The sequence below is a fragment of the Aspergillus eucalypticola genome, assembly GCF_003184535.1.
Source record: "Aspergillus eucalypticola CBS 122712 chromosome Unknown BO83scaffold_7, whole genome shotgun sequence".
In the NCBI taxonomy this organism is placed as follows: Eukaryota; Fungi; Ascomycota; class Eurotiomycetes; order Eurotiales; family Aspergillaceae; genus Aspergillus; species Aspergillus eucalypticola.
The window spans coordinates 204,732-229,592 of NW_020290281.1; the positions used below are offsets into that span (position 1 = coordinate 204,732).

Here is a 24,861-nt window from a genome sequence, read left to right on the forward strand (position 1 = left end):
GTAACAGTATTCTGTACAGACAAACGCTGATAAAGAGAAAGAAATGCCCCTCCCCAATATTCGTTCATAATTGGAAAAAAGGAAAAGTGCCACGATCGCAAGATGATACGGTCACTATCAAAAGAAATCAAGTCGTAACGATCTCTCATTTAACTAAGTTTGTGCAGAGAAACTGAAGAAGTTGGTCGTTCCGAGGTACTCCGCAAAGTGAGTCAGAGTGATGTGTTGCAATTTGCAACAACCAAGTCACCTGGCCCGGGCCCAGCCGGCGCCATTGTTTATTTGCCAGCCTTACCACCGCTGGCCTCGGCCAGGACGGTCTTCCACTCGATGTCGCCCTTGTCGTCGGCGTGGATAGAGGTGTGGATGTTGAGGGCGTTCTTCAAGTTCTCGCGAGTGCTGGCGTAGATCATGGACCACTATTTCATCGGTGTCAGTAATGATTTGGGGCTTAAACAGCTGAGACGGTGCGAAACGTACGAGGGTAGGGGTGTCGCTGGGAACCCAGGAAATGAAGATGATCTTGCTTCTGTGGTGAGAAGAAAGTGAGCGGATATCCTAGCACGGACGATAAGCCATCGCCATCATCATACCTCTTGCCTTCACCACCGCCCAAGTCGTACTCGACGTCGTAAACTGCATAACGGGGAGCGGGGTTGCCCTTAGCATCCTTAGCGGCCGCGAGCTTTTCGCGGAAGACCTCGTAGTCCTCGTCCTGGGAGACCTCGTCGATGACGACCTCCTTCTTGTTGTCGGCGATCTTGAAAATGATAAACTTCGTCTTGCTTCCCTTGCTGTTGCCGCTCATGCGGAACTCGTTGAATGCGGTGATGCACTCATCGGTGATAGAAACACTGTCCTCCGTAACTTAGTCAGCCTTGTTCGGGGTTGTCATCGTCGAGTTCTCCGATACGGTAGCAATGTTCGAAGACACATGCGGAGATTTGGAGCAGTCAGGAACATACCCAGATGCGAGCTACAAAACAGGGAAATAAACGGTTAGCCCTGAGCGGGAAGCACAAGATGGATTATTACTCACAGACATGGTTGTTTATGTGGATAAAGGGGTGAGATGGAAAAGAGGTAAGACGAGTTGACAGACGGATGACCTGCGCATGCACGCGATGTTAGTTGGCCGGATTCCCCCCTTATTTGTCCTTTGTCATAATCGCAGAATGGTTGAAGAGGAAAAAAAAAAACGGCAAATGAAAAGAGAAAAGTGGCATACGCACCAAGCACCGTTGGGACTGTTCAAATGACTTTTAAAGGGGGTCTGCGAAAGAGCAACGGGGACAGGATGAGGGGATGTAAGAGAGGAATATAACGGGGGAGGATGGATGGGAACCGAGATGGAGATAGAGGGGCATTTAGTTGTGCTTTGCTGGGTTGCTGCTGCGGCGGGCGGCGGCGGTGGGGGGGGATGCCTAGCACGTGACCCACCCGTCGCACCACCGGCCGCTTATTTCCCCTTCCCACCCATACTTATTTTCCCCCTGAATCCTGCGGTTATGACGAAATGAGCCTGGACTTTGTTATGAGGTTGGGTTGGTCCAGTAGTTACTGTAGGCAGGCGTGACCAACCCATACGCACATCTGTTGGTAATGCACCTGCCTGCACCCTGATGCATGTAAGGCATTTATTCGCGGGCTATGACGGTGCGTTGGGGCCAGTGCCTGGTACATGAGCATAGATCGGTGACCCAGGCATCTGCGAACCATACCTCGGCGGTCTCTCTCTAAGTGTGGGGGCCTGCTATCTTGGGAGAGATCTATCTAGCTGTAATAATATGTCGACCAGCTAGACTAGCTAGCTAGCATTTCGTAGACGCCTGCCTGCCTTTGTCAGTTTGCTGTTGGATTTTTCTATTCTTGGTACCTCCAGGCAGACGAATCTTGCTTTACACCGGAAGAATCCGCCGTTGATAGATTACCAACCATGGAACTAGCCCCGGCTAGCCGAACAGTATCACGTCAGGGCATGAACCTGATATATTACAGGCAATGCACATGGCTGTCCGTCATCATCACAAGTTTCATGGTGCCTGATGGCCCAAGTCGGACGCGTGTATATACTACCCATGCCCTAGCTCCAGTTAAGGTGCATCGCATCCATGTGTTCCGGGTACGATCATCGTATGTCGTTATCATTCATACAGAATGCGTAAAACAGCTACATTTCAGTGTCATTTTCAACCATGCAAAACGTCTACGAAAACACGGTATCAGAATAATCTATACTTCCAGATCGTAAAATTTACCATCGTTCAACCTGCACGGTGGTGAATAGGTAGCCACAAATAAGAACCCCGCTGCCGCACCAATAATCGACATCACTTCGTCCACGAAATGTGTGTACATGGTGGGAACAGGGGCACGGAAGAAGGAAATCGTATGTAGAGATGAAGGGAAGCAAAGGAACAAAAAATCATACATGAAGTGGCAACAAGTTGTTGCAGGAGAATGGGGTATATGGAAGCTCAAAGAATTCAACAGAGAGTAAGCGCAAATGACAAACGTATGACATCGTCTCAGGATATCGTCCATGTCAGAAAATTTTTAAGACAGGGTTGGTTGCAAAAGAAAAAAAATATGAGGGGTTGACCGTTATAACCAGCAATTGCGCGAAGAAAATCAACATCAGAAAGAAAAGATCATCACTGGGGCATAAAATCTGGCATTATTGGTGACATGTGTAGAATCGACGGATGGGCAAATAGCTGCTGCCCATCCTTAGTCGTCTTCAGCTTGTCCGCCATCGATGATTTTCCTCCAATGTTGCGGAAGGCATACACAGACCAGAGGGAATGCCTTGATATCCCCAACGGGAGCGGGAGATGTAGCGGCCCGCCGTGAGCCATTAGATACACCACTATCTCGTTGCTCGCGGTGTCGAGCATCGTGATCCTCTGCCGTTTCGGGAATTCGAATACCAGTAGCCCACCCATCGTCCCAGATGCCGATCACTTTCAGCATTTCGCCGCGGTCCAGCGCAAACTCATCACCTGCCCGAGGCTGGTATGCCCAGAGTACGGCAACCTTGTCACCCGGATGAATGTCATCCTGCGAGTAGTAGTCTTGGAAGGCAGATAGCTGCTCCGACTGGCCGCTGGTCAGTCCGTCCGGTGACGAATACTGGCCGCCGGTTCCTGAACGAGGGGAGGAATCTGTGCCCGCACCAGCCAAGGCTGAGTTACTGGAAAGCGATCCATGGCGCTTTCCTGTTGTGGGGGGAATCTTTTTCGACATTGCTCCAGGGCTGGCACCGTGGTCGGAATCTGAGGTGTCGCTGTACTTTCCGCCACCGAACAAAGCAGAGTACCGAGATCGAGCGGGGGATGAGCTGGAAACTTCGCGCAAGGCGGACATCCTGGCAACTCGACCGCCGGGTATGGCAGCAAACTCATGCAGACTTCGGTCCTGCTGCATTAACGGTGACCCCTTCCTCTGGGGGTTGGGCTGATTCAGTGAGCTATCATTCTCAGCCCGGCGCCTGCGACGCCAATAAATCAATGCCAACACGGCTAATGCGGCGAGAAGGGCAAATCCGGCTACCGAACCTATAACAATTCCCGCTATTTGCCCTCCCGATAAGTCATTGGAGCCTGCTGTTGAGTTGGACGCAGCTGTAGAGGTGAATATCGGGGGAAGTGTCGAAGACGGAACTGTGACATTCGAACACCGAGTAGCAGCATTCGAATCTGTACAGCACGAATCGGTGGAATTTGACGATCCTGAGGCGCAATATGTACACAGTCCCAAGAGATTTGAACGATATCCGCAGTTCTTCGGTTCGTTTTCGGCTCCCGTGATGCAAGTTACCGTAAGCGAATCGGCTGGTAGGGCGCAGATCGTAAAGTCAGACCGAATTTGAGACATGTAGTCGCTTGCCTTTTCGGAGCAGAGATTAGTATCCGTAACTATCGCCTCTTCACTGATCGCCATTGATGCCTAACAGTAGTTAGTGAGGATTTCCAGGCAACAAATATTTAGGAGGGCATCGACGAACGCAGGTATCAGCGCAAAGCGGTCTTGACTCTTCATCGGATAGGTTACAATCACTCTTTGAGCTTTGTACCAGGCTGCTACATAATACACTTGTCGTATAGCGGGCATAATAATCGTCGGTATCTGTCAAGTTTACCCCCTGACAGCCCAAGTATTCCTCATACCTAGTAGATAGTGCTTTGGTCAGACATCTCCCCGGCCTTTGCGGAATGGGGTACTTACTTTTCCTTGACATATCCCTGCATGACATAGCTGCTCAGCTCATTGTCGAACTGTGTTAGGTTCGACACGTATTGCATGAAGGGACTAGGAAGCAATTAGCGCAATGAATTGCCCATGCCGGACGCTTGTACATACAAGTCTGTATACAGGCTGGAGTTCGTCGAGACAGAGGAACTGTCAAAAGCAGGGCATTGTGTCGAGCCCGACAATGAGATACACGTGCTGGACATGGTTGGATCAGCACTGGTGACTGCCAGGTGCTTCTGGATGCGAAAATTGATATCGTAGGGCAGAACAATGACGAGCAGATCACAACTCGGATATGAACCTTCAGCAGGAGAGTAAATCAGTTGTTTCCATGCTCTTTCCCTTCTTTCGCGATCACCTTTGGGGTCGAATGAATGAACGATTGGGTATGCGCAACGATGGTCTCTAATCCGAGTGGGTTTCAATTGTCGACGCGTCCCAAATTAGTGCGACAGATAGAATTGTAGAGAAAGCGAAAACGAATGGTTGAATAGAGCACTAGGGACTCCACCGATGCGATTAGAACCTGGGGATGAACGAGTGACTTGGTTGGGTTTATAGCAAGCAGTTGCCGGGAAGCACCCCAACGGCGAAAGTCAAAGGATGGGGAGAAAAGCGCAGGATAATCGAAAAGTCACGGGAGGAGAAATGAAAAGAGGCGTCGATCCACGGCAGAAAAGGCAGGCGCTAGACAAGGAGCCTGGAGGAAGGCCGTGCTTTCCCAGTCTGGGCTTGTTGTAATTGCCGCTTGGGTTCGAGGCCCCCCCGAGAAGAAGAGACCTAGAAAAGTACCGGCAGGAGGGCGCGATTGGACTCCGATAGAAGTCGGTTTCTTCACGGAACAATATTGAGTAATGGAAGAAGTGCAATGAACAGAAAAAGGTAAAAGGGCAGAAGCACCAGAAGGGCCGCGACTGGAGAAGACTGACTCAAAAGGGGGACGGGGCGGGCGGTTCGCAAGAGTAGCCGGCGTCTTTCCAATTAAACTGCTCCACTGCAATGCGCTGCGATTGAGTCCCTCCGCATGAAGGTTCAGTTGCGCCTACAGATCGAGTTAGTTCACTTATTGCGAGACTCGGTGTTATCAAATGAGATCTTGAGTCGGAGCTCCACCAGCACCCGGAATTGAGGTACAAGAGCCGATCCCGACTCGGTTCATTATCACACCCATCAAACTTTCCAAAAGTAAAGTAAACACTTGCCTTTTTGCGTTTCACTTTGTCGTTGCAAGCACTGACGAACTCTATACCTTGTCGCTTGCAGCAAGGATGCAAATTGGTCAGACTTTTCTTCTACTCCCTGGCGTAGAGTCTAGTCAGACCAAATAATGAGATCCTGCAGGGGGTGCAGCCGTCTTTGCAAGGAACTCAGGAACAAGCAGGCGGAAGAAGAGAAGAAAAGGAAGAATCAATGCAGGAACCGGAAACTTTATTGCCCTGATCATCGCGAGGAATTTGTGATGCATAGGAGCAGTTCTTAGGGATTATCTATCTCTGGCGGTGATCGACTGACGTGGCATACGTCCGATTTGAGGCTGTTGGTGCCAGAGGCACGGACTGTGCTGGACACAGCGAATGGCCCAGCCTCCACTATTCGGATGAAGTGTATCCATTGCCGTTAGCCTTGTTCAAGCCAACACAGAACAGTGTTTCAGGTTGTATACATCTCCGCAGTGGCATGTCTTCCAGCACTGTTAGGGAGTACATGTGCCAGCTAATGACTATCTACTCTGAATCTGCACCCTGAAGCTTTGTGGGAGAATGGAACCAGGGAAAGCCGCAGCAGCAATTAGGGTGGGCCTGGCCGACACGGGAGCAGAACCAAATTGTGCAACTCTATGGTACACTAGGAATTGCCTGGTTGGGCAATTAATTGCTATTAGGTTTCTGATATTTTCACAGCTGAAGCATTGTCCCAGGATGACGACTCTCAAGTGGTCGACATGTAAGCTTGAGAGTTGAGATACCATCCGCAGAGCACTTGTCGGTGTACCGTAAGTATGTTAGTTACATCCACTTTGGGCCGTTCGCTATCGTCGCCTCACTCGCCTGGCTCTGCTATACCAATGCCCACGAAAGACTGCTGCATCGCTTTCATCAGACTGGTCCCTCGAATTACTATCCCTTTTGACCCTACCTCGGAAGATAGGCACGCTTGGTAGAGGCTAATAAATTAATTCAGATGCGTCCAATATCTATGGCAATACAACGACACAACTGGCGCGATAACTAGGTGTTCAACATGGCGTCGCAATACCTACCAATTATTCGAATTAGTTTTGCCCCAACTAAAGAATAGCATTGATAATATAATATACCCTTGCGTGTCACGCATACGCCCTTTTCCGCACAATGCTAGGGTCATCTAACAGAGGTGAGGAGCTCGCTCACCACAGAATCTGGCATGCTGCTTCTGCGAATTTATGTAGTCGAGCTCGTTGCGAGACCACTATGACCCCTATCGAGATGCATCCCAAGGTTGCTCTGAGACTCCCATTCGGCTTTCCGTGATTATGTCCGACTTTAGGGATGTAAGAAAGCCGACCGGGCTGCTCTGAGTTACCCCACATATTCTCCGTAACTCTGAATGTATCATGGCATCTGTATCACACCCTGCTCTCTGGCAAGAAGACATGTTGAAACAACACCCTAACCTTGCAATGTGTCCTGCAGGAAATCATTCTAGGAAGCCAATGAGACAGATACTAGGGGCACCTGGAGGCAACTTCACCCGAGATCGAGGAAGCAATTTTGTCCATCGCCTGTCTGGTCTTGACACATCGTGGCACCGATCCTGTGGCTGATGGATGTGTAGAATATTGTCCGTGCTGCTCGACCGATATCTAAGGTTCCGTTTTGGGTTTCTACTGATCACATTCTCGGGTATACTCAGTTCGATCCCTTGGCATCATTTGAAAAATAGAGTTTCACTCTGTGGAATGCTTCGAGACACTTGGAAAGAAATAACAAGAAAATCTGGCCAGGATAAATTATCTATCTCGCTCAGTGTAAGCAATCTAGTATCAATATTGTTACTTCGTTCATGTGAGATCTGTTGATAGTTCTACTTGTAGTATATTCAGTCCTATCCCTCTGACAGTCGCAGTGCAACTACAGTAATAAACTGTAGGCCAGGAACTACTGTAGTATGTTTTCAGAGCGAATTGGAGGAGGAGATGCAGTAGGAAAGGCTATTAGGATACCAATACTGGTTGACTACTTAGTTAAAATTATTAGTAGCAACTGGTGGGGAACGATACTGTGATGGGAAATTTAACGAACGACAGAGAGTACTAGTAGTACCAGTATATATTTAAACATGCAAGACTTGGGATGCTGCTAGTACTACATTGAAGATTCCTCGATTGGTCAAAGACTCTTTTGCAAGAGACCTACCACTGTCCCAAGACCAAGCAATTCAAGCTATATCGCAGAGACCGTGTCTATAAAAAGCTCCATGAAACAATAAATTTTGTTTTTTTTTTAAGAGTGCTATACCAACGCTGATTACCCTCAGTTTCCCGTCTCCAGCAGCCTCGGGTGCCCAGGCTCCCCAACAGCCTATGCACAGTGTCAGCCGTGGAGGAAGCAGTCTCCGAATCATCGTAAAAGAATTTATGTCCAATGAAAGGAGTTCATAATATTTACACATATATATGAAGCGTCATGTTATCGCATCGAGACAATGATAAGAGATTACTGAATGTGGTCAATCACAGTAGTAGCCGTGCCGTCAGGTGATAATAACGACGTCATCTGACTTGAAGGCTCAGGCAGGCATCCATCCATCATTATCGTTCGTCATCCCACCAACTACCTGCCGCTTCAGGTTCATGCGTACTACCTCTTATACTAATCCCTACACCGTAGGATACCAACCAAGATCTTACAGTGAACACTTGCATGGTCAGGAGGTTGATCAATAGAGTACCTATCCTACCATTGCAGCCATGTGTGGTTCAGATATCTTTCTAGCAATTCTCGCTGTTTTCTTCCCCCCAGTTTCGGGTGAGTACTAATCGCACACTGCATTCATGAGGTGGCGCATGCTAACCGACTGGCTCAGTGTGGATCAAAGTAGGCATTTGCACGGCCGATTCCATCATCAACCTTGCTCTCTGCTGCCTTGGCTACGTGCCTGGGCTTTTACACGCCTGGTACATTATACTCAAGTACCCCGAACCAGATTATGATGACCCTAGCCATGAGCCTCTTCCTGGCGATGCGGAAAACGGTCGCGTAACATATTACTATGTTTCCCACCAACCGATCCAGCACCCCTCCCAGAGGGGCTATGGTACAATGCCGCCACAACAGCCCCAAGCAGCAAACGCCCCGCCACAGAATCGGAAACCTACCCCGAATCACCCTCATGAACAAGCCCAAGCTGGCAGCAGCAGCCAGGACCACCCGGATAGTCGCCCACCTCCTACCTATGCTGAGGCCGTGAAGGGAGATCATAAAGTGCAGGACTGAATGCCTTAGAGCAAGGGAAGACCGGCAGCTCCATTCGCATTTAGTGCGCTAGGAGTGGTCAGTGCCCGGAGATGTTGCTTCATGAGAGTTCACTCGCTATACACATCATACTCATTTCTTGCTCCGTGGCTTCCATCGCTGGAGATTTTTTATGCAGTTAACTCTGTGATCACGCATAATGACGTTGTTAATCATGTATTGTCTACATCATTCTACCACTTTCTTTCGTATCAGTGGACTAGGACACCAGGCGGTTAATGTCGTTTCACGTTTGTTTAGCTCACTCTGATACCAATAAGATTACTATGCGAACAGGATATACACCATGTAAAGCAAAGAAAAATCAAACAGACGAGCAAAGGACTCTAATAATGCCACGAGAAATAGTCTCGTCGGAACCAACAAAACCATCCCAACGTTGCGCTACTAAAATACCCACCAGAACCGTGCAGAACCGCGGCGATTCCGCATGACCGCCTTCTCTCCCGGCGCCGAGCAGCATTCAAACCCACCCGATAATCCAGCACAACATACAAACCCAGCGTCTGTCTGGTCGACGTCCCAGTGGCCTTAGCAACGGCCATGCAGTCTATGCCATTGCTGCTCAGGCAGTCCTTCAAATCAACCCTTAACCTCACCCGAACAACCCGCCCAGTACGACGACCGCTCCTGCCCGCCGTTGGTCCGAACTCTCTTTACCCTGCACCGCGGAACTTCTCCATCTGCCTGCAATGTCAATTCCGATCCCAGTCCTCGCTTTACTCATCTGATCCCCTCAAAGATGGGAAGCCTGCTGAGCAGCCGAAGGAAGACGAAAGCCCAGTCATAGCTCTTCCCGCAGGGAACGCAGAGTTACAAGCCGATGCGGGGACTCAGCAACATACTCCTCCCGCTGCTGCGGAGACGGGAGAAAGTACACAGAGCCAGCAGCAGCAGCAGCAGCAGCAGCAAGAAGAAGAGAAGAGCGAGGCCAATGGAAAGGGGCGGGGAGATGGAGGGCTTCCATCATACATAGAGCAACGCAGGTCACAATTTACCAAGCGGTTCAGTGATGTGATGGATAACCTCCAATCCAACATTTTCGTGGCAGGCCAGCGATTGAACGATCTTACGGGCTATTCGGCGATTGAGACGCTGAAGAAGGAGATTCATATTCAAGGTATGTGACGCTCTTATTCCAAAACATAGTCATTATAGTATTGTTTCTCATTTTCGTCATGGTTAAAAGAGGAGCGACTCCGCAACGCTCGCCTCCAAGTCCGTGCAGCGAAAGATGCCTATGCAGCTGCCATCAACAACCGATCGACCTCCCAGCGCGAAGTGAACGAGCTTCTCCAACGCAAACATGCCTGGTCCCCCACTGACCTGGAACGATTCACCCACCTTTACCGCAACGACCACACCAACGAAGTAGCCGAGCACGAAGCACAGGAGGCTTTGAGCCAGGCAGAACACGAGGCCGAAGAGGCTGCCGCACAATTGAGCAAGAGCATCCTGTCCCGGTATCATGAGGAACAAGTCTGGTCGGACAAGATCCGCCAAATGAGTACCTGGGGTACCTGGGGGTTGATGGGAGTCAACGTGCTTCTCTTCCTGATCTTCCAGATCGCCGTGGAACCCTGGCGTCGCAAGAGACTCGTCAAGGGCTTTGAAGAGAAGGTCATTGAAGCCATTGAGAAGGAAAAGGCCCTTGATCGGATTCAGATCGTGTCTGCTCAGAGCCAGATGGCGCAGGAATCGTCTACCACATCTACCGCCTCTCCTGCGACTCCCGAGACCGCTGAGACTACTACCGAACCGTCTGTTTCTACTACAGCAGACGAACCGATCTCCGATACCGATGCAATCGTCACGATCGAGAGCACCGAACCGGAGGTATTCAGTTCGGACCCAGCTGATGCGGAACCGTCAGCCAATACCACAGTCAGCAAACCCACCCCTGACAATATCCGGGAGTATATCCAATACCAGCTCTCGCGCGTCTCTCCGTTCATTGAATCCTTGCGCCAATACCTCCACGATCTCTTCAGTGACCGTCAAGTCGTGCTCACACAACGAGACCTCTCTACTGTTGCTCTTCAAAGCGCTGCTGCTGGTGCGGCGGTGATCAGCATGTTGTCGATGATTATTCGGCAACGGTGATGATGAGGTCATCGTCATTGATCTGTTTGATAGCCTGATTGATGTAATTATTAGCATGTGATGTTCATCCTGGTCATTAGATGTACAGCGTTCAGATAAATAAATGTATAAATAGATAGACATTTCAGATCTACTTGGTGTGCCTCTGTGGATCTACTACTTCCGTATCGGTAAACGGAACAGTGACTCCCTCGTCGTAGTACAAAAGAAACCGGAACAGCATTGATAGTAGCGACTATACGAAACAAAGACAAGACACATATACTCAACAACATGGAACATACAAACAGATAAAATACACATCTGTATGTCCATCCCACGCATCTTCCCCAACGTCTATACCGAAGAGCGAAAAGCCAAAAAAACACAGGGGGCGCCCTGAAGAGACAACGAGTGAATGATACAGGCTCTCTATGAGCAAGCGGAGGGAAGTAAGGAAAAGGGAAAGGCAAAAAAGAAAACAGTGTTAAGAAAACTGTAATAGAACAAGAGGCTCATTTTTCCAGGGTCCATATTAAAAACACAAGGTCTCTTTAATCTTGACAAAAAAAGACACACAAAATTAGAGTAGAACGCGAGCGAGAGAGAGAGGAAGGCTTTCGTCTATTGCACAAATACAAACCTTCTCTCTCCCTCTCTCTCTGTCTCTCTTTCTCTCTCTCCCTTCCCGACTTCTACTTCTGCTCTTACGGCCATCGCCCGATTCTCGCGGTCTCAGAAGATCGAATCAAATCTAAATCGTTTAACCGATGACGAGGGTGTCCTCGGAGGGGAAGTTGTATTGGGGAACTTCGAGGTTCAGGGGAGCGGGTCCCTTTCTTATACGGCCGGAGATGTCGTAGTGAGAACCGTGGCAGGGGCAGAACCAGCCGCCATAGTCACCGGATTCACCGATGGGGACACATCCAAGGTGAGTGCAGACACCTAGATAGGGGGGAAAATGTGTTAGATGGGGGGACAATGGCGGGTCCGGGGAAGAAGGGAATGTCGTACCAAGCATGACAAGCCACTCGGGCTTCTGGACACGGTCCTCGTCGGCCTGGGGGTCACGGAGGGACTGCCACTCGGTCTTCTGGGCCTCCTGGATCTCGTCCTGGGTGCGGTGACGGATGAAGACGGGCTTACCACGCCACTTGATGATAACCTGTTTCGGAATGGGTCAGATGCGATGCCGGATTGCAAAGGGGGAACGAGCCAGAGGACTGTGGCTCGGGAATATGGAACATACGTTCTTGCCCTCGGGGATGGCACCGAGACCAATCTCAACCTTAGCCTGGGCGAGGACATCGGCGGAGGCGGACATGTTAACCAGGAAGTCTATTGATTAGAGAGAATTCACATCAGCGATTTGTTCCGAGCGGTCAAGCACACATCCATTCCCTTCAATTGTTCAACCTGATATCCCCGTCTCCTAAATTTCCCGCCTCTTTCTCTCTTGTATATGCGCAACATTGATATCTCCAGAAGTACCTACCCTGGACAGTGGCCTTAGCACCGACGGCAGAGGCCAGACCGAGGGAACCGGCCATGAAGTAAGAGAAGACCTGGTTGGAGCGTGGGGGCTTCTTGGACTGGTATTTGCTGAAATCGGGGATCTTCAGGGTGGACGAGTACTCCTTGGAGCTGCCGAAGGGGCTATCGAAAGTGGACTTGGAGGCATCAGCGACTCCCCTCCGCTGCTGGCAGGAGGCAATGGCGGCGCGAGAAGAGGGCAGTTGTTGCCGGGCGCAAGCGCGCAGGATAGAGCTGGAAGCGGCGGAGAGAGACATGGCGAGACGAGCAATTGCAATCAATTGCAATAGAGAACGACCGCAGGGAGGTGGGTTGGGGTGTGGGGGGTGGAGAGGGAGAGATAAGGACGGAGGGAGGATTTGATTTTCCCAAGAGGTCGAGGTTGAGGTCGGAGGCCCGGCATACGGAAAGAGTCGAACCAAAGCTTTCGCTACGACAAGCGATCGGAATCACGGGGCGTTTCATTGGCCCGTCGTCCCGTCTTAGTCAGGCTTCTCACCTGACAGTCAATCATCACAGCCTATTACTACTCACTACTACTACGAACTAATTAGGATACACATTTACTTTCATTCTAACTATTTACTTTTATTTCCTCAACGACCTATGTACCTTCATATTCATTCATTTATTCCTTTTTGTTTTGTTTTGCTAACAACTATTTACCCTCATTACGCCATTCGTCATTCACTCCCTTCCTCCCGCTCATCCCGTCGTCCGTTCCATTCCGCTGCCCCCAATAGTATCCGAATATTCCAACACGAAATCAACTAGTTAACAGCATATTTTCAATTGAATAACCCACAGGTCGAAACCCAAGCAAAATAATACCCTCCGAAATAACTCCACCATGCAAAGATACACACATATATAATCCCAGAACTCATAATCGTCGGAATCCGTCACTGGTCCGTCATCTCGACATCCTGATCTCCAGCAGATGCATCAACCGTTCGATCCACCATCATTGTCACCGTTGGCGGTCGAGAACCCCTCGAAGGCTTGTCCTCTACTGGCTGTAGACTCTGTTGTTGTTCCTCAACTTCCTCTTTCTCTTCGACCGCTGCAGGTATATTGCCGTTTAATGTGCGCTGTCCCTTCTCGGGTCCGGGTTCCTTCTCCTTTGCCCGTTTCTCCTTGAACTGCTTATAGGTTGTGGTTTTGGGGATCACGTCGGAGAGGAATTCAAGATTATCGATGCGTGATACGGCCGTAGCTGGAGATTCATCCGTCAGTAAATTATATTATCATCCCCTCAGCCCAGTGGCCACAAACCCAGGTCTTTATATTGGATAAGCTTGCGCGGCTTCCGTTCTGATTTCACGACGTTGTGTCCTTGTTCGGTAAGGTATTGAATGAACAGTTCCTAATTTGTGGAAGCAATATGAGTAGCTGATCGCCTCGAAAGTGACTGAAGGGAAGAAGAGTATCGCAGTCACGAACCGTGGCCATTGCGATCACAAACGTAGCGTTGCTCGAACATTGTACGATATCGTCATCTAATTGAATAATTTTCTTAATCCGTGAGACTTCAGCTCATGTTAGCCTTGTAAGATATAGCAAACAGCGTCACACATACTTGGAAGTGCGCTCTGGCCCGTGATCTCTTGGGAAGATGATGCTTCCGCGGCAGCTTTGTCCTTGGGCGGCATCGCGACGTCGCGTCGGAGATAGTTGTGCAAGTAACGTTCTGAATGATACCGGATTGCACCTGACGAGAATGACACGAAAGATTTAGTGTTGTTGAGGCAGTACTTTTACCCCAGCGACTGCGTTGATGCAAAGACAAACCCAGTAAGTGAAGTTGCAAAGAAGGGGAAATCCGGCGCGTGCGGCGTCGAAATCCACTCTCGCGCGTGGCGGAAGAGGAAAGTAAATGAATAATGTATGGTTCGGAAGAGGATGAATACTAGCTAGTTACTTCACGCTTATTAGGCGATTTCTCAGCCAGCACTCGATGAAAGATCCCTGCTACGTATCTACATATTCCACTCTATTGTCCAACATCCTAGCACTTTGTCTTTGTCTATTCAGCCTCGTTTTGGGAGAAGCCCGAGAGCGGAACATAGTCCGGATTCCTCACGTGGGCGGCCGCGCATCCTATCGTCGTCATCTCCGATCCAACAGAATTCCCTCTTCTCCCCCCCCAGAGTTCCCCTCTTACTAGCTTCAGCTATGCTCATCTTGCGTTGTCAGTCCATGGAATGAATTGCGATGCCTGTCTCACCCTTTTCGGCTCGTCCGCCTCCCCTCTCGTCTGAGCGTCGGAATTGGAGGAGTTTATCAGGCTTATCTGTCGTCTCACCGATCCACGAGCGCCCGACCCCGGAAAATGGCCAGCCCTCCGCCATCACCGAGGAGATCAGCGAAATCAAGCGCTACGAAGATTTCACAACCATTGACTGGGTGCAAGACGCGGTTCACGAGCAGGCACGTCGGAGAGCTAAGCGACGAGATGGATCTGGGTTTTGGGACCAGGAAGGGACCTTTGGATGGAGACGCAAAGTGCGCGAGTCCTACGATGCCGGCCAGGCGTGGCTGGTGATCACCATTGTGGGGGCGGCCATTGGGTTGATATCGGCGATTTTGAATATCATTACAGAGTGGCTGTCTGATGTCAAGCTGGGGCATTGTACGACTGCGTTCTATCTCAACGAACAGTTTTGTTGTTGGGGTGCTGAAGGAGGTATGTGGAATGGTGGTGCGATCGCCCCTCGTTGTCTAAGCTAATGGGTCTTTGTGTTTAGGGTGTCCGGAGTGGAGGCCTTGGACCTCTTACTGGATCGTGAACTACTTCATCTACATCTTCTACGCTGTATGCATGCCCACCTTGCTCGTTCCGGATGACTGGGGCTGACTTGAATAGGTACTGTTTGCGTTCGTCGCCGCAAGCCTCGTCAAATCGTTCGCGCCGTACGCCGCAGGTTCCGGCATTTCCGAGATCAAATGTATAATTGCGGGGTTTGTGATGAAGGGATTCTTGGGCGCATGGACGTTGCTGATCAAGTCGATCGCACTACCGCTGGCCATTGCATCTGGTCTGTCCGTGGGGAAAGAGGGTCCGAGTGTGCATTTCGCTGTGTGTACGGGGAATGTCATATCGCGGTTCTTCAGCAAATACAAGCAGAATGCATCCAAGACAAGGGAGGTCTTGACGGCAACAGCAGCGGCCGGTGTGGCAGTCGCATTTGGCAGTCCCATTGGCGGGGTGCTGTTCTCTCTCGAGGTATGAGCAGCAGGGCTGATGTGAAAGCTCATACTGATTAGCTGGCAGGAAGTGGCATCTTACTTTCCCCTTAAGACGCTATGGCGCAGTTATTTCTGTGCCTTGGTTGCGACTGGTGTGCTAGCGGTATGTCTACCGATCTCTTGATTGTTCGTCGCTGACACATGCAGGTCATGAATCCATTCCGGACAGGGCAACTGGTCATGTTCCAAGTGCAATATGACCGTACCTGGCACTTCTTTGAGCTGATATTCTTCGTCTTAATTGGTGTCTTTGGTGGTTTATACGGCGCCTTTGTGATCAAGTGGAACCTTCGGGTGCAAGCGTTCAGGAAGAAGTACCTGTCGCAGCACGCCGTCATGGAATCAGTTGTCCTCGCCCTCATCACGGCCATCCTGTGCTACCCGAATATGTTCCTGAAGATCAACATGACGGAAATGATGGAGATCCTGTTCCGGGAATGCGAGGGAGGGCACGACTATAACGGCCTGTGCGAGTAAGTGGTATCAACCGATTGGCGTAACATGTACTCACACATTGTAGGGCTAAGAACCGCTGGTCTATGGTGATGTCGCTGGCCGTAGCTACAATTCTCCGCATCTTCCTGGTTATCATATCATATGGCTGTAAGGTCCCAGCTGGTATCTTCGTGCCGTCAATGGCCATCGGAGCGTCCTTTGGCCGGTTCGTCGGTATCCTTGTTCAAGCGCTGCACGAAGCGTATCCGAAGTCGCAATTCTTTGCGTCCTGCGAGCCGGACATTCCATGCATCACACCAGGAACGTATGCCTTCCTGGGGGCGGGCGCGGCTCTCAGTGGTATCATGCATTTGACGATCTCTGTAACGGTCATCATGTTCGAGTTGACGGGTGCCCTGAACTACATTCTTCCAACGATGGTGCGTTCCTTGTAAACCTATCCCCGTACTACCACTAACCCAAAACTAGATCGTCGTCGGCGTCACCAAAGCCGTCAGCGACTGCTTCGGAAAGGGCGGCATCGCCGACCGCATGATCTGGTCCAACGGGTTCCCATTCCTCGACAACAAAGAAGACCATGTCTTCAACGTGCCCGTCTCCCAAGCCATGACATCCGACCCAGTCTCACTGCCCGCATCCGACTTTCCCGTCCGCGAAGCCGAGCACCTACTAAGCGACAACAAATATCAAGGCTTCCCCATCGTCGACGACCGGACCCGAAAGACACTCGTGGGATACATCGGCCGCACGGAGTTGCGCTACGCAATCAACCGCGCCAAAGCCGAGGGGCCGCTATCGCCCACAGCCAAATGCCTCTTCACCAAAGAAGCAGCCGAGGCATCGGTAACACGCAGGGCATCGACAGCATCGCATCTCCACGCGCCGGAGACATTTGACGACATCCAAACGAACACGGGGGCCGACTACGTCGACTTCAGCCGATACGCGGACCACACGCCGCTGACAGTACACCCCCGTCTCGCCCTCGAGACAGTGATGGAGATCTTCAAGAAGATGGGACCGCGCGTCATCCTGGTCGAGCATCGCGGTCGTCTGATGGGACTTGTCACCGTCAAGGACTGTTTGAAGTACCAGTTCAAGGTTGAAGCCGAGGAACAAGCACTCGCGGCGACCAGTCCACCCCAACTAGCTCTGGGAGGGGCCAACGGCCGAAGCAGTGGTGACACATTAGAGGAACGGCTGTGGAACCTCCTGCAGCGCATCGGGTCTACACTGCCGTGGCAGCACACCCAACCACAGCAACAACAACAACAACAACAACAACCACCAGCCCGACGACGAGACACCACAGTCCCCGAGCAGCACAGAGATGCGACGGATACCGCTCCCAACGAAGCAGACGAGACAGACGCCATGCTGGAATTAGAAGAGCGTTAACCCCCTCCCCTCATCCCTTCCATTATGATACACACACACACACACACACATACCCATCCAAAGAATAGATACGCAGTAGATAGATAGCATTGATACCACACCACACACACACACAACCATTGTACATACATACACACAACCCTATACTATCCTCCCTACCACTCCCAAAATAATATAATAAATTCAATCCCTCCTCCCCACAATAACACACCCCACGCCCATCAACCCCGCCCCAACCCACCACCAGCCACCCACCCTCTCCCCAAAAACCCCCATGCCTAGCACAGCCGTAACGAGGAAATTCGCCGCCGTGTTCGTAATCGACACCTTTGTCGTGGAGGACCCCGCCGTCAGGGCGCGCGTGAATAACGCCCACATGATGATGTTGCTGAGGATGTTGAGGCCGAAGCAGAGCGCGCGGATGAGGAGGATTAGGATCGGGTGGTCATCTGGGGTGGAGGTGGAGGTGGATGTGAAGAGGTGGATGAGGTGCGCGGCGAAGGTGGTGGTTGCGGTGTCGGTTGTTCTGTATTTGCTTTGCTTTAGTTTTTGTGTATGTGAGAGGGAAAGGGATAGGGGAAAGGGGAAGAAGAAGGGCGTACAGCTTTGCGAAGAGGCCGTTGAGGGCTGCGAAGGCGCCGCTGGAGAGGGCGAGGAGGAGCCATTTGGTTTGGTGGTGTTTTTGTTGTTGTTGGACTGGGGTTGCGGTTGGGGGTGGTGATTGGGATGGCGATTGAGGGTCGGTCATGTTGGATTGATTGTATTGATGTGTGAGCTGTAAAAGGTGTGGAGTGTAGGTGGTTCAGGATAGAGAGTATGGAGGGCTTGGTGGTATTAATCTGGGGAACTGGGGAGGGAGCTGAGGTTGCGCTCCTATCGATAAGGTGAGGTCTTGGCTGCTGCCGGATATGGCTGATAGCTATTGTATACGGAGTATAACAGCTAAGTAGAGATGTCAAGTGTTATGATTAAGCTTGAATGTTACTATTCATGTATAAATTTATAATAGTATGTGTCCTCACGGCGACAACCTCTGAATCCGCCATCTATACCCCCCCTCCTCCCCATCCTCTTTATGCACCCTCACATAGCGGAATCGGTCATGCAACCGACTGCGCCGACCCTGCCAGAACTCCACCGACTCAGGGACCAAGCGCACTCCTCCCCAGAACGGGGGCAGAGGAATCTGCTCGACCCCCGCAAACCGTTCCTCCATCTCCTTGACCCGCTTCTCCAGCAGCGCCCGCCCATCATCGATGTCCGTCGCGTCAACATCCCCGGGGACCTGCATCTGCGGACACGAAGTCGGGTCGAGGCTCTTGCGCCGACGATCCAGAAGCAACTCCGGCTCCATAGACCACAGCACCTTGCTCTGCCAGCTCGCCCACGCTCCGATCTGGCTCCCTCGTTCCCGAGTACGCCAGTACATCTCGCTCTCGTCGCGACTGAGCGGCTCGACAAGACCCTCGATGCGCACCTGCCGCTCCAGATTCGACCAGCAGAATGTCAACGCCGCCCATTTGTTGCCCTCCTGTAGTCCGGCCTGGAGAGACTCGTCCTGGCCTGGCTCGGGCATGGCGCTGAGCGTGTCCTCGCCGTCTGCGTGATTGCCGAATACTTGTCCGCCTTTGCCTTCTCGACTGCCCCAGTTACTGTATACTACCCAGCCTCGCTCGTCCAGTTCCTTGAGGTATACAACACGGGCGCTCACACGGCCCGAGGGCATGCTGGCTGTAGCTAGGGTGCAGGTTTCAGGTGCAGACGACGGAAGGAGACGAGGATCGCGGAACCAGTTGTGGAATTGGTGGAGGGGATTGGTCGGGTGCATCTGGGAGATGGTGAGGGGCGGGTTGCTCACGAACTGGTGAGCGCGGGCAGGGTGGGAAACAATCTCATTTTCAGTCACCGAGTCGGGGGTCGATGTGTTCGAGCGAAGGGCTTCTGCGGCGAGACGAGAGATGGGTGCTGGTGCTGTTGTGACTCCGATGGCTGTAGCGGATGGATCGGGCGTCTCGGTGGGGGTGATTTTGGGCTCGGAGGTGGTCTGGATATCTCCTGGAGCGACTAGGTATGCGGTGAGTAATAGGATCCCTTGTAATATCCTGCGACAACCTACAGATCAGCTTCTTGGGATGTTTTGCCTCGTGGCTGGGCCCATCGGGCAGTGATCCGGGATTCATCGTAGAGGTACGGCCGGAGCTGTAATGACGACACAAGGTGACTGATTGTAGCTGACGGAGGGATTGATGAAGAGATAGACGCAGGCGATAAGGATGCATCGACTGATCGTGCGATGCTCAATTGCCGGAGTCAGTCATAGAAGTCAAGATGGGCTGATCAAAGAAGTGGGAGGAAGCGATGCGGAGGGCGGCGGGGTCATGCAGTCATTCGCGGCCAAAACATCAGCAGCCGGCTCGGCACCTCAACGTCACCATCTAATGGATCTACATCTACATCTACATCTACGTTTACAATGGATAAATCGAAGTCGGGATCTCTGCGCAAAATATGCTGGAAAAATTTTGGGGTCCATTCATATAGACACTAAAGAGCTGAGAGGATCTATCGAAACACATCAAATCATGGTATATACAAGCCAATCCCAAATGCTGCCACAACGCCTGTGCCAGTTCGCTAAATGCTTTCAAGTCTCAAATAAATCAACAATATCAATCAGCCAGCACAAGTTGCCCTCCCAAATGCCTCTGCCGAGACCATCGGGCTGGAAAAAGCCGAAAAGCAGGGATCCAGCCCTGGTGTATTAAAACCGGATAGTGATTCAGTCAATATAAGGTTTTGTAATCCGCGAAAATCAAAAAGGATGGCAACTTTTGTTGGATGTAAAGCAAAAACACTGTAAGAGAACACTCTACAGAGCAGCGACAGCTGCTCCCGTGCCCACCAGATCGGCGATCTTGCTGGCCACAGCCGGGGGATACCCGCGAGAGAGCATCTCCTGCACGGTGCGCGAGGCCCCCTCCCGGTCGTTGTTGGCCAGGAAGGCCCGGGTCATCGCTTCGTAGGTGCTAGGCTCCCGCTTTTCGATGCCGATGCTGTCATACACCGTTTTAGCCTGAGCCACGCTGCCCTCCGTAGCCCATCCGTGGATGAGAGTGTTGGCAATGTAGGCAGTCATCTCCACCCCACGGCGGGCCATGTCCCGGACGATCTCCTCGGTCTGTGCGACCTGGTGGTTGGCCACCATAGCCTCCAGAAGAGCTTGGTACAGACAGGGCTGCATCCGCACCTTGCGCTCCTCCGCAACAGACTTGAACACAGCGTGAGCGGCTTCCATGTCATGCATCACACATCCCTTGGCGTGGATCAGGGACGCGTAGTGGACGGCATCAGGTCGCTGGCCAGCAGCCTTGATGGTCTCGAGGACCTTCTCAGCCGCTGGCATGTCCACGGGCTCCAGAGAGGCGTGAGCGTCGATGAGCAGCTTGTAGGTGTGCATAGTGGGTTGGATGTTCCGGGTCAGCATGCGCTCGTAGTAGGCCAGAACCTTGCTACGGTCCCGCTTGGTGTTGAGGAAGTACTGGATCATCGAGTTGTACGGGGCCGGGCGCGGCTTGTAGTTGGGCATGGACTCCATCTCCTCGAACATCTCCTCGGCAAAACGCTCGTCGCTGACCCGGCAGAGGGCGTTGACGATCGTTCCATAGGTGACACTCGTCGGACGGACTCCGTTGGCGCGCATCTCGGCAAAGTAGAGCAGGCAGTCATCAATCCGGCGGGCCTTGCCCAGCTTACCGATGAGCGCGTTGTACAGGAACGAAGTGGGCTCCACGCCCTCGGCCACGGCGCGGTGGAAGATCTTCAAGGCCTCGGTGGCTTCGTCGAACGTCTTGGTGGATTCCTTGAGGGTGGTGATGTAGAGACCGAAGGTGTTAGCAGAAGGAGCCGAGCCAAGTTCGAGAAGCTCCTGGTGGAACTTGGAGGCTTGGCTGCGGTCGCCCAGAGTCAGGCACGACGCCACCATGGCATCCAGGATCGAAACCCAGCCGTACTTGACGGCACTGTACTGAGGAAGAAGAGGCACATCGCGTCTAGCCATGCTCAGGATCTCGTAGGCCAGATCGACCCGGTTGCACTTGGTAGCGGCCGTGATCATCTTGGCGTACGTGATGTAGCGAGGGTGACGGCCGTTGCGGCGCATGTTGCGGACCCGAGAAAGAGCGTCGTTCAGGTGAGCCTCCAGCTTGCCACTGGTGCTCTCCAGCTCGTCGGAGATCATCGACGATCCGCGGAAGTCGGTGGCGTAGGCGTAAGGGTCAAACGAATCATCGGTGGAGGACATGGGGGTCATCGTCGACACATCCGAGCTGGGAGAGTGGCGGCCGCTCATGAAGGAGGACGGGCTGGAGGTCAAAGCCAAGTGGTCGTGCCATCTCTTGACCATGTCCGGCCGGCTGTTGAACAGCTTGCCGACGGCCTGGTCAACGACACGAGTAGTGGCAGCATCCATGGGCAACCCGGTAGCCAGAGCAATGTCGAGCATGTGAGAGAAACGAATGGGGTGAGCCACATCGAACATAGCGCTGTGGTTGAGCAGCATGCCAGCCTGAACCTGGAGGGCAAGCATGAGATCGCGGGCGTTCAGTTGAGAGATACCGATGGGACCAAGACTGGCGACGACATGTTCAGCGACAGGGGAGATCAGGCCTCCGTTCTCGATCATCGACCACAGGAGAGACATGGCAGCTTGAGGAGAGAGGACAGCCGCTGTCTGCACAAGAACGCGACCGATGAGATGAAGGCTTTCGTTGATCTGTTCACGGATGGGGTTCAGAATAGAGTTGTCAGCGACGGCGGAAGCGTTGCGGACACGAGCAAACATATTGCGAGCTTGAACCAAGGCTTCCTCGATCTGACCACTCTTCAAGAGTGCCACCGCATACATGGCAGTCGGCTGGACCATGTCCGGTGTTGCCTGACCGGTGGTGTTCAGGGTGAGCCACACAGCCCGGGCAGCTGACACATTGCCCTGACGTATATGCAAGGCGAGCATCGAGACGGCGGGCCTCTGACGAATGGTCATGTCGGTGGGGAGAGCATCGTATGCTTCGGAAGCTGTCTGCAGATTACCCGCATCCGCCGCGGCAATGCAGATCTGGGACATGGCATGATCGAGGGCTCCATCGCGCAACCGGGTCTTGGCCTGATCCAACGCCCGCCCGTACTCGCCCGACGTGAGCGCATGCTGCACCAGCCCATCCTGCACCACGGCCGATTCCAAGGCTTGCTGACGCGCCTCACGGTTCTCGGTCACTTCCTCAAAGGAGGCCTGGATCCGCTCCAGGAATCGCAAAGCTTGCTGTTCCTTCCCGCAGACCAGGTACGCCCGGACTAGAGCAGCGTACACCTGACCATCCAACCGCTGGACAATGCAGAAGGTTCCGTTATCGTCCGAAACCGCCAAACCCTTGTATTCGTTGTAACATTCCACAGCGCTCTGCAGATCCCCCGTGGAGGCAAAGGCATCAATCATAGACGGGAAAATCGAAGCGTGCGGGGTCACATTGTGGGACTCCATATGCCCATACACTCGGATCATGTCTTCGACTTGGCCCTCCTTTGCACAGGCGTTGATCAGATGGCGGTAGGTGTCGAGAGGGAAGACGAGATCGGCATGACGCGTGGCGGCAGTGTTGAACAACTTCATGGCAATTCCCAAAGAGTGATCCTCGGCCAGAATGGCGCGCTCCAGCTCACTGGAGTGCAACATGAACTTGCCCGGCTCCTCCATACCACCGTAGCGAACACGCTCCTGCTCCAGCATGCCCTTAGACTTGATGGCATCGTTGGCACGGACCACGAAAAGCTGCACCAAAGTTTGGTAGGTCTGCTCGTCGGGAACTACCCTGCGACGAAGCATGTCCGAGTAGACATCCAGGGCCTTCTGGATAGCCTGAGCAGTATCGCCATGGAGTTGAATGGCCGATTCGAGAAGAGCATTGTAGGCACCGACCGTAGGCGTAAGACCGTCCCGCAGAAGCGTTGCAAATGCTCCGGGGATTTCAGCGTATTTCTTGCCCGATGCCAAATCGGTGATGTGCTCTGACGCAAGGCGGCTATGCTCGGAGGAGGCATCGGCGACAGCAGCAACATCCGGCGGCAAGTCAGGGAAAGCTTCCGTATCCGTGTTCTCCTTGGCTTCGGAAGCCTCATCGACCTGAGCCTGCTCCTCCTGTATTTGAATCTCCCGGGCTACAGCTTCTTCAACCTTGGCACTGACATCTGCGTTGGCGGACGCCTTGGTGATATGAGGCGAATTCTGGAAGTTGTTGTCGGTCGAGGGCAGGTTGTCGGACTCTTTCGATTTGACGCCATCCTCGTTCAAGGACGGCTTCCAGCCAACCTTCCTTTTCAGTTGCATCTGCTTCCAGTCACTGTCGTCGCCCGTCTGCTGGGCATGCTGCCAGGCAGCATAGTAGGCAGCCAAGCCCAAATCGCCGGAGCCCGAAGTGCCCTGGCTGGCCTTGGCGCCCGCACCGGACGAGCTAGATGGCTGGAAAACATTTTGTAGTTGCGTCGTCCGAGATAGCTTAGCGGCGGGTTGAGTGGCAATCTGGTTGAATGTGGTGGTCGACGCGTATGACGACTGCGACGCCGCGACTACGGATTGAGCATAGCCATGAGTAAAGGCTTTGGTGAAACTCTGACGCGCGAGGTGGGTAAACGGCTTGAAGACCATTTATCTAGCGGGTGACCTCTTCAGAGGGAAGAGGCAATGCTGGTGAAAATGTCAGTGACTGTGTCTACACGTGGTATTTTCTGATAGTTCGGATTTTGTGTGCCTTTTGTCCGAAGACGCCACGGGAAAGCGTACCTTGCAATCAAAATAATAATGAAGATGCAGGTTCATTTGACGACGTCAGGTCGCCAAAGGAACGCGCGGGATAAAGGAGGGAGGGGATAGAAGGGTGGAAAATGAGATTTGGCAAAAAGCCTTTCAGTGACAAGAGGATGAGAATTCAGTAGCTGCAGAGCGTGTGGAGGGAAATGCTGGGTATTTCAAAGCCGCCGGAAAGCTGATCTGTATCGCCGGGCGTGCCTAAAGCGGGTTAGCGCCGATCCTATCCCGACTTTTCCTGTTTCGAGACTAGGTACTTTTGCGGACCAATGGGAAGACGGAGAATTGAGTTTTTCACTGGGGCGCGGAATGAGGAACCCTCACAACAAGCTGAAAGGGTAAAACTAATTGTATTGTCGGTCTTGCATGAATTAGTGATGGGAATTAGTATATGTGGGGAAGACATTGAGTATTACCGAGAAGAAGGGGCTCTGGGCTATAAATTTGTAGACTTCGTCCGTTTCTCCGTTAAGAGGGGTAAAGAACAAGAAAAACGCCCCTACGGAAAATTAAGGAACA

At 52.2% G+C, this 24,861-nt stretch overlaps 11 protein-coding genes across 11 annotated transcripts; 3 read left to right on the forward strand and 8 right to left on the reverse strand.

The window, feature by feature from the left end:
* Positions 1 to 278: 278 nt before the first annotated feature.
* BO83DRAFT_386847 (actin-binding ADF family protein) lies at positions 279 to 1,045 on the reverse strand (the record flags this gene model as incomplete). Its single annotated transcript, XM_025532689.1, has 5 exons — positions 279 to 419; positions 481 to 529; positions 594 to 854; positions 966 to 976; positions 1,040 to 1,045. 5 exons carry the CDS (start codon positions 1,043 to 1,045, stop codon positions 279 to 281), a joined length of 468 nt encoding a protein of 155 aa, XP_025390010.1.
* A 994-nt stretch (positions 1,046 to 2,039) lies between these two features.
* Positions 2,040 to 2,637, reverse strand: BO83DRAFT_221500 (uncharacterized protein). The gene has a single exon (XM_025526824.1). The coding sequence runs from the start codon at positions 2,542 to 2,544 to the stop codon at positions 2,233 to 2,235; it is 312 nt and encodes a 103-aa protein (XP_025390011.1). The 5' UTR covers positions 2,545 to 2,637; the 3' UTR covers positions 2,040 to 2,232.
* Positions 2,638 to 2,730: 93 nt separating this feature from the next.
* Positions 2,731 to 4,457, reverse strand: BO83DRAFT_425097 (SH3 domain protein; the record flags this gene model as incomplete). Its single annotated transcript, XM_025535188.1, has 4 exons — positions 2,731 to 3,948; positions 4,007 to 4,169; positions 4,228 to 4,311; positions 4,363 to 4,457. The coding sequence occupies 4 exons, from the start codon at positions 4,455 to 4,457 to the stop codon at positions 2,731 to 2,733; spliced, it is 1,560 nt and encodes a 519-aa protein (XP_025390012.1).
* Positions 4,458 to 8,052: 3,595 nt separating this feature from the next.
* On the forward strand, positions 8,053 to 8,966 carry BO83DRAFT_376654 (putative stress response RCI peptide). The gene is made up of 2 exons (XM_025530780.1): positions 8,053 to 8,261; positions 8,320 to 8,966. The coding sequence occupies exons 1-2, from the start codon at positions 8,204 to 8,206 to the stop codon at positions 8,727 to 8,729; spliced, it is 468 nt and encodes a 155-aa protein (XP_025390013.1). The 5' UTR covers positions 8,053 to 8,203; the 3' UTR covers positions 8,730 to 8,966.
* A 191-nt stretch (positions 8,967 to 9,157) lies between these two features.
* she9 (putative mitochondrion biogenesis protein (She9)) lies at positions 9,158 to 10,871 on the forward strand (the record flags this gene model as incomplete). Its single annotated transcript, XM_025529225.1, has 2 exons — positions 9,158 to 9,888; positions 9,958 to 10,871. The coding sequence occupies exons 1-2, from the start codon at positions 9,312 to 9,314 to the stop codon at positions 10,869 to 10,871; spliced, it is 1,491 nt and encodes a 496-aa protein (XP_025390014.1). The 5' UTR covers positions 9,158 to 9,311.
* Positions 10,872 to 11,379: 508 nt separating this feature from the next.
* On the reverse strand, positions 11,380 to 12,775 carry rip1 (ubiquinol--cytochrome-c reductase catalytic subunit RIP1). The gene is made up of 4 exons (XM_025526825.1): positions 12,346 to 12,775; positions 12,100 to 12,188; positions 11,865 to 12,015; positions 11,380 to 11,795 (listed from the first exon to the last, which is right to left on the reverse strand). Exons 1-4 carry the CDS (start codon positions 12,638 to 12,640, stop codon positions 11,614 to 11,616), a joined length of 717 nt encoding a protein of 238 aa, XP_025390015.1. The 5' UTR covers positions 12,641 to 12,775; the 3' UTR covers positions 11,380 to 11,613.
* A 164-nt stretch (positions 12,776 to 12,939) lies between these two features.
* BO83DRAFT_435736 (histone-fold domain-containing protein) lies at positions 12,940 to 14,237 on the reverse strand. Its single transcript, XM_025535906.1, has 4 exons — positions 13,963 to 14,237; positions 13,827 to 13,912; positions 13,659 to 13,749; positions 12,940 to 13,599 (listed from the first exon to the last, which is right to left on the reverse strand). Exons 1-4 carry the CDS (start codon positions 14,033 to 14,035, stop codon positions 13,286 to 13,288), a joined length of 564 nt encoding a protein of 187 aa, XP_025390016.1. The 5' UTR covers positions 14,036 to 14,237; the 3' UTR covers positions 12,940 to 13,285.
* Positions 14,238 to 14,550: 313 nt separating this feature from the next.
* BO83DRAFT_376660 (chloride channel protein) lies at positions 14,551 to 17,669 on the forward strand. The gene is made up of 7 exons (XM_025530781.1): positions 14,551 to 15,069; positions 15,131 to 15,198; positions 15,250 to 15,609; positions 15,658 to 15,735; positions 15,780 to 16,105; positions 16,153 to 16,507; positions 16,557 to 17,669. Exons 1-7 carry the CDS (start codon positions 14,598 to 14,600, stop codon positions 17,484 to 17,486), a joined length of 2,589 nt encoding a protein of 862 aa, XP_025390017.1. The 5' UTR covers positions 14,551 to 14,597; the 3' UTR covers positions 17,487 to 17,669.
* On the reverse strand, positions 17,670 to 18,316 carry BO83DRAFT_435738 (uncharacterized protein; the record flags this gene model as incomplete). Its single annotated transcript, XM_025535907.1, has 2 exons — positions 18,089 to 18,316; positions 17,670 to 18,012 (listed from the first exon to the last, which is right to left on the reverse strand). The coding sequence occupies exons 1-2, from the start codon at positions 18,232 to 18,234 to the stop codon at positions 17,670 to 17,672; spliced, it is 489 nt and encodes a 162-aa protein (XP_025390018.1). The 5' UTR covers positions 18,235 to 18,316.
* Positions 18,317 to 18,459: 143 nt separating this feature from the next.
* BO83DRAFT_376661 (pyridoxamine-phosphate oxidase PDX3) lies at positions 18,460 to 19,940 on the reverse strand. The gene is made up of 2 exons (XM_025530782.1): positions 19,603 to 19,940; positions 18,460 to 19,550 (listed from the first exon to the last, which is right to left on the reverse strand). The coding sequence occupies exons 1-2, from the start codon at positions 19,664 to 19,666 to the stop codon at positions 18,505 to 18,507; spliced, it is 1,110 nt and encodes a 369-aa protein (XP_025390019.1). The 5' UTR covers positions 19,667 to 19,940; the 3' UTR covers positions 18,460 to 18,504.
* A 415-nt stretch (positions 19,941 to 20,355) lies between these two features.
* BO83DRAFT_435740 (pentatricopeptide repeat protein) lies at positions 20,356 to 24,183 on the reverse strand (the record flags this gene model as incomplete). The annotated part of the gene is made up of 1 exon (XM_025535908.1): positions 20,356 to 24,183. The coding sequence occupies one exon, from the start codon at positions 24,181 to 24,183 to the stop codon at positions 20,356 to 20,358; it is 3,828 nt and encodes a 1,275-aa protein (XP_025390020.1).
* Positions 24,184 to 24,861: the final 678 nt, after the last annotated feature.

Excerpts from the sequence above, each read along its gene's own strand:
- BO83DRAFT_435736 (XM_025535906.1), bottom strand. The coding sequence starts at position 14,035 with ATGCCGCCCAAGGACAAAGCTGCCGCGGAAGCATCATCTTCCCAAGAG. Across the intron at positions 13,750-13,826 it reads TTGTGATCGCAATGGCCACG|GAACTGTTCATTCAATACCT; the intron begins GTTCGTGACTGC and ends TCCACAAATTAG. Across the intron at positions 13,600-13,658 it reads TATCCAATATAAAGACCTGG|CTACGGCCGTATCACGCATC; the intron begins GTTTGTGGCCAC and ends ATGAATCTCCAG.
- BO83DRAFT_376661 (XM_025530782.1), bottom strand. The coding sequence starts at position 19,666 with ATGAATCCCGGATCACTGCCCGATGGGCCCAGCCACGAGGCAAAACAT. Across the intron at positions 19,551-19,602 it reads ACATCCCAAGAAGCTGATCT|TCGCTCCAGGAGATATCCAG; the intron begins GTAGGTTGTCGC and ends CCGCATACCTAG.
- BO83DRAFT_376660 (XM_025530781.1), top strand. The coding sequence starts at position 14,598 with ATGCCTGTCTCACCCTTTTCGGCTCGTCCGCCTCCCCTCTCGTCTGAG. Across the intron at positions 15,610-15,657 it reads GGGTGCTGTTCTCTCTCGAG|GAAGTGGCATCTTACTTTCC; the intron begins GTATGAGCAGCA and ends ATTAGCTGGCAG. Across the intron at positions 16,508-16,556 it reads ACTACATTCTTCCAACGATG|ATCGTCGTCGGCGTCACCAA; the intron begins GTGCGTTCCTTG and ends ACCCAAAACTAG.
- rip1 (XM_025526825.1), bottom strand. The coding sequence starts at position 12,640 with ATGTCTCTCTCCGCCGCTTCCAGCTCTATCCTGCGCGCTTGCGCCCGG. Across the intron at positions 12,189-12,345 it reads TGCTAAGGCCACTGTCCAGG|ACTTCCTGGTTAACATGTCC; the intron begins GTAGGTACTTCT and ends TCTAATCAATAG. Across the intron at positions 11,796-11,864 it reads CGAGTGGCTTGTCATGCTTG|GTGTCTGCACTCACCTTGGA; the intron begins GTACGACATTCC and ends CCCCCTATCTAG.
- BO83DRAFT_376654 (XM_025530780.1), top strand. The coding sequence starts at position 8,204 with ATGTGTGGTTCAGATATCTTTCTAGCAATTCTCGCTGTTTTCTTCCCC. Across the intron at positions 8,262-8,319 it reads TTTCTTCCCCCCAGTTTCGG|TGTGGATCAAAGTAGGCATT; the intron begins GTGAGTACTAAT and ends CGACTGGCTCAG.
- BO83DRAFT_221500 (XM_025526824.1), bottom strand. The coding sequence starts at position 2,544 with ATGGACGATATCCTGAGACGATGTCATACGTTTGTCATTTGCGCTTAC.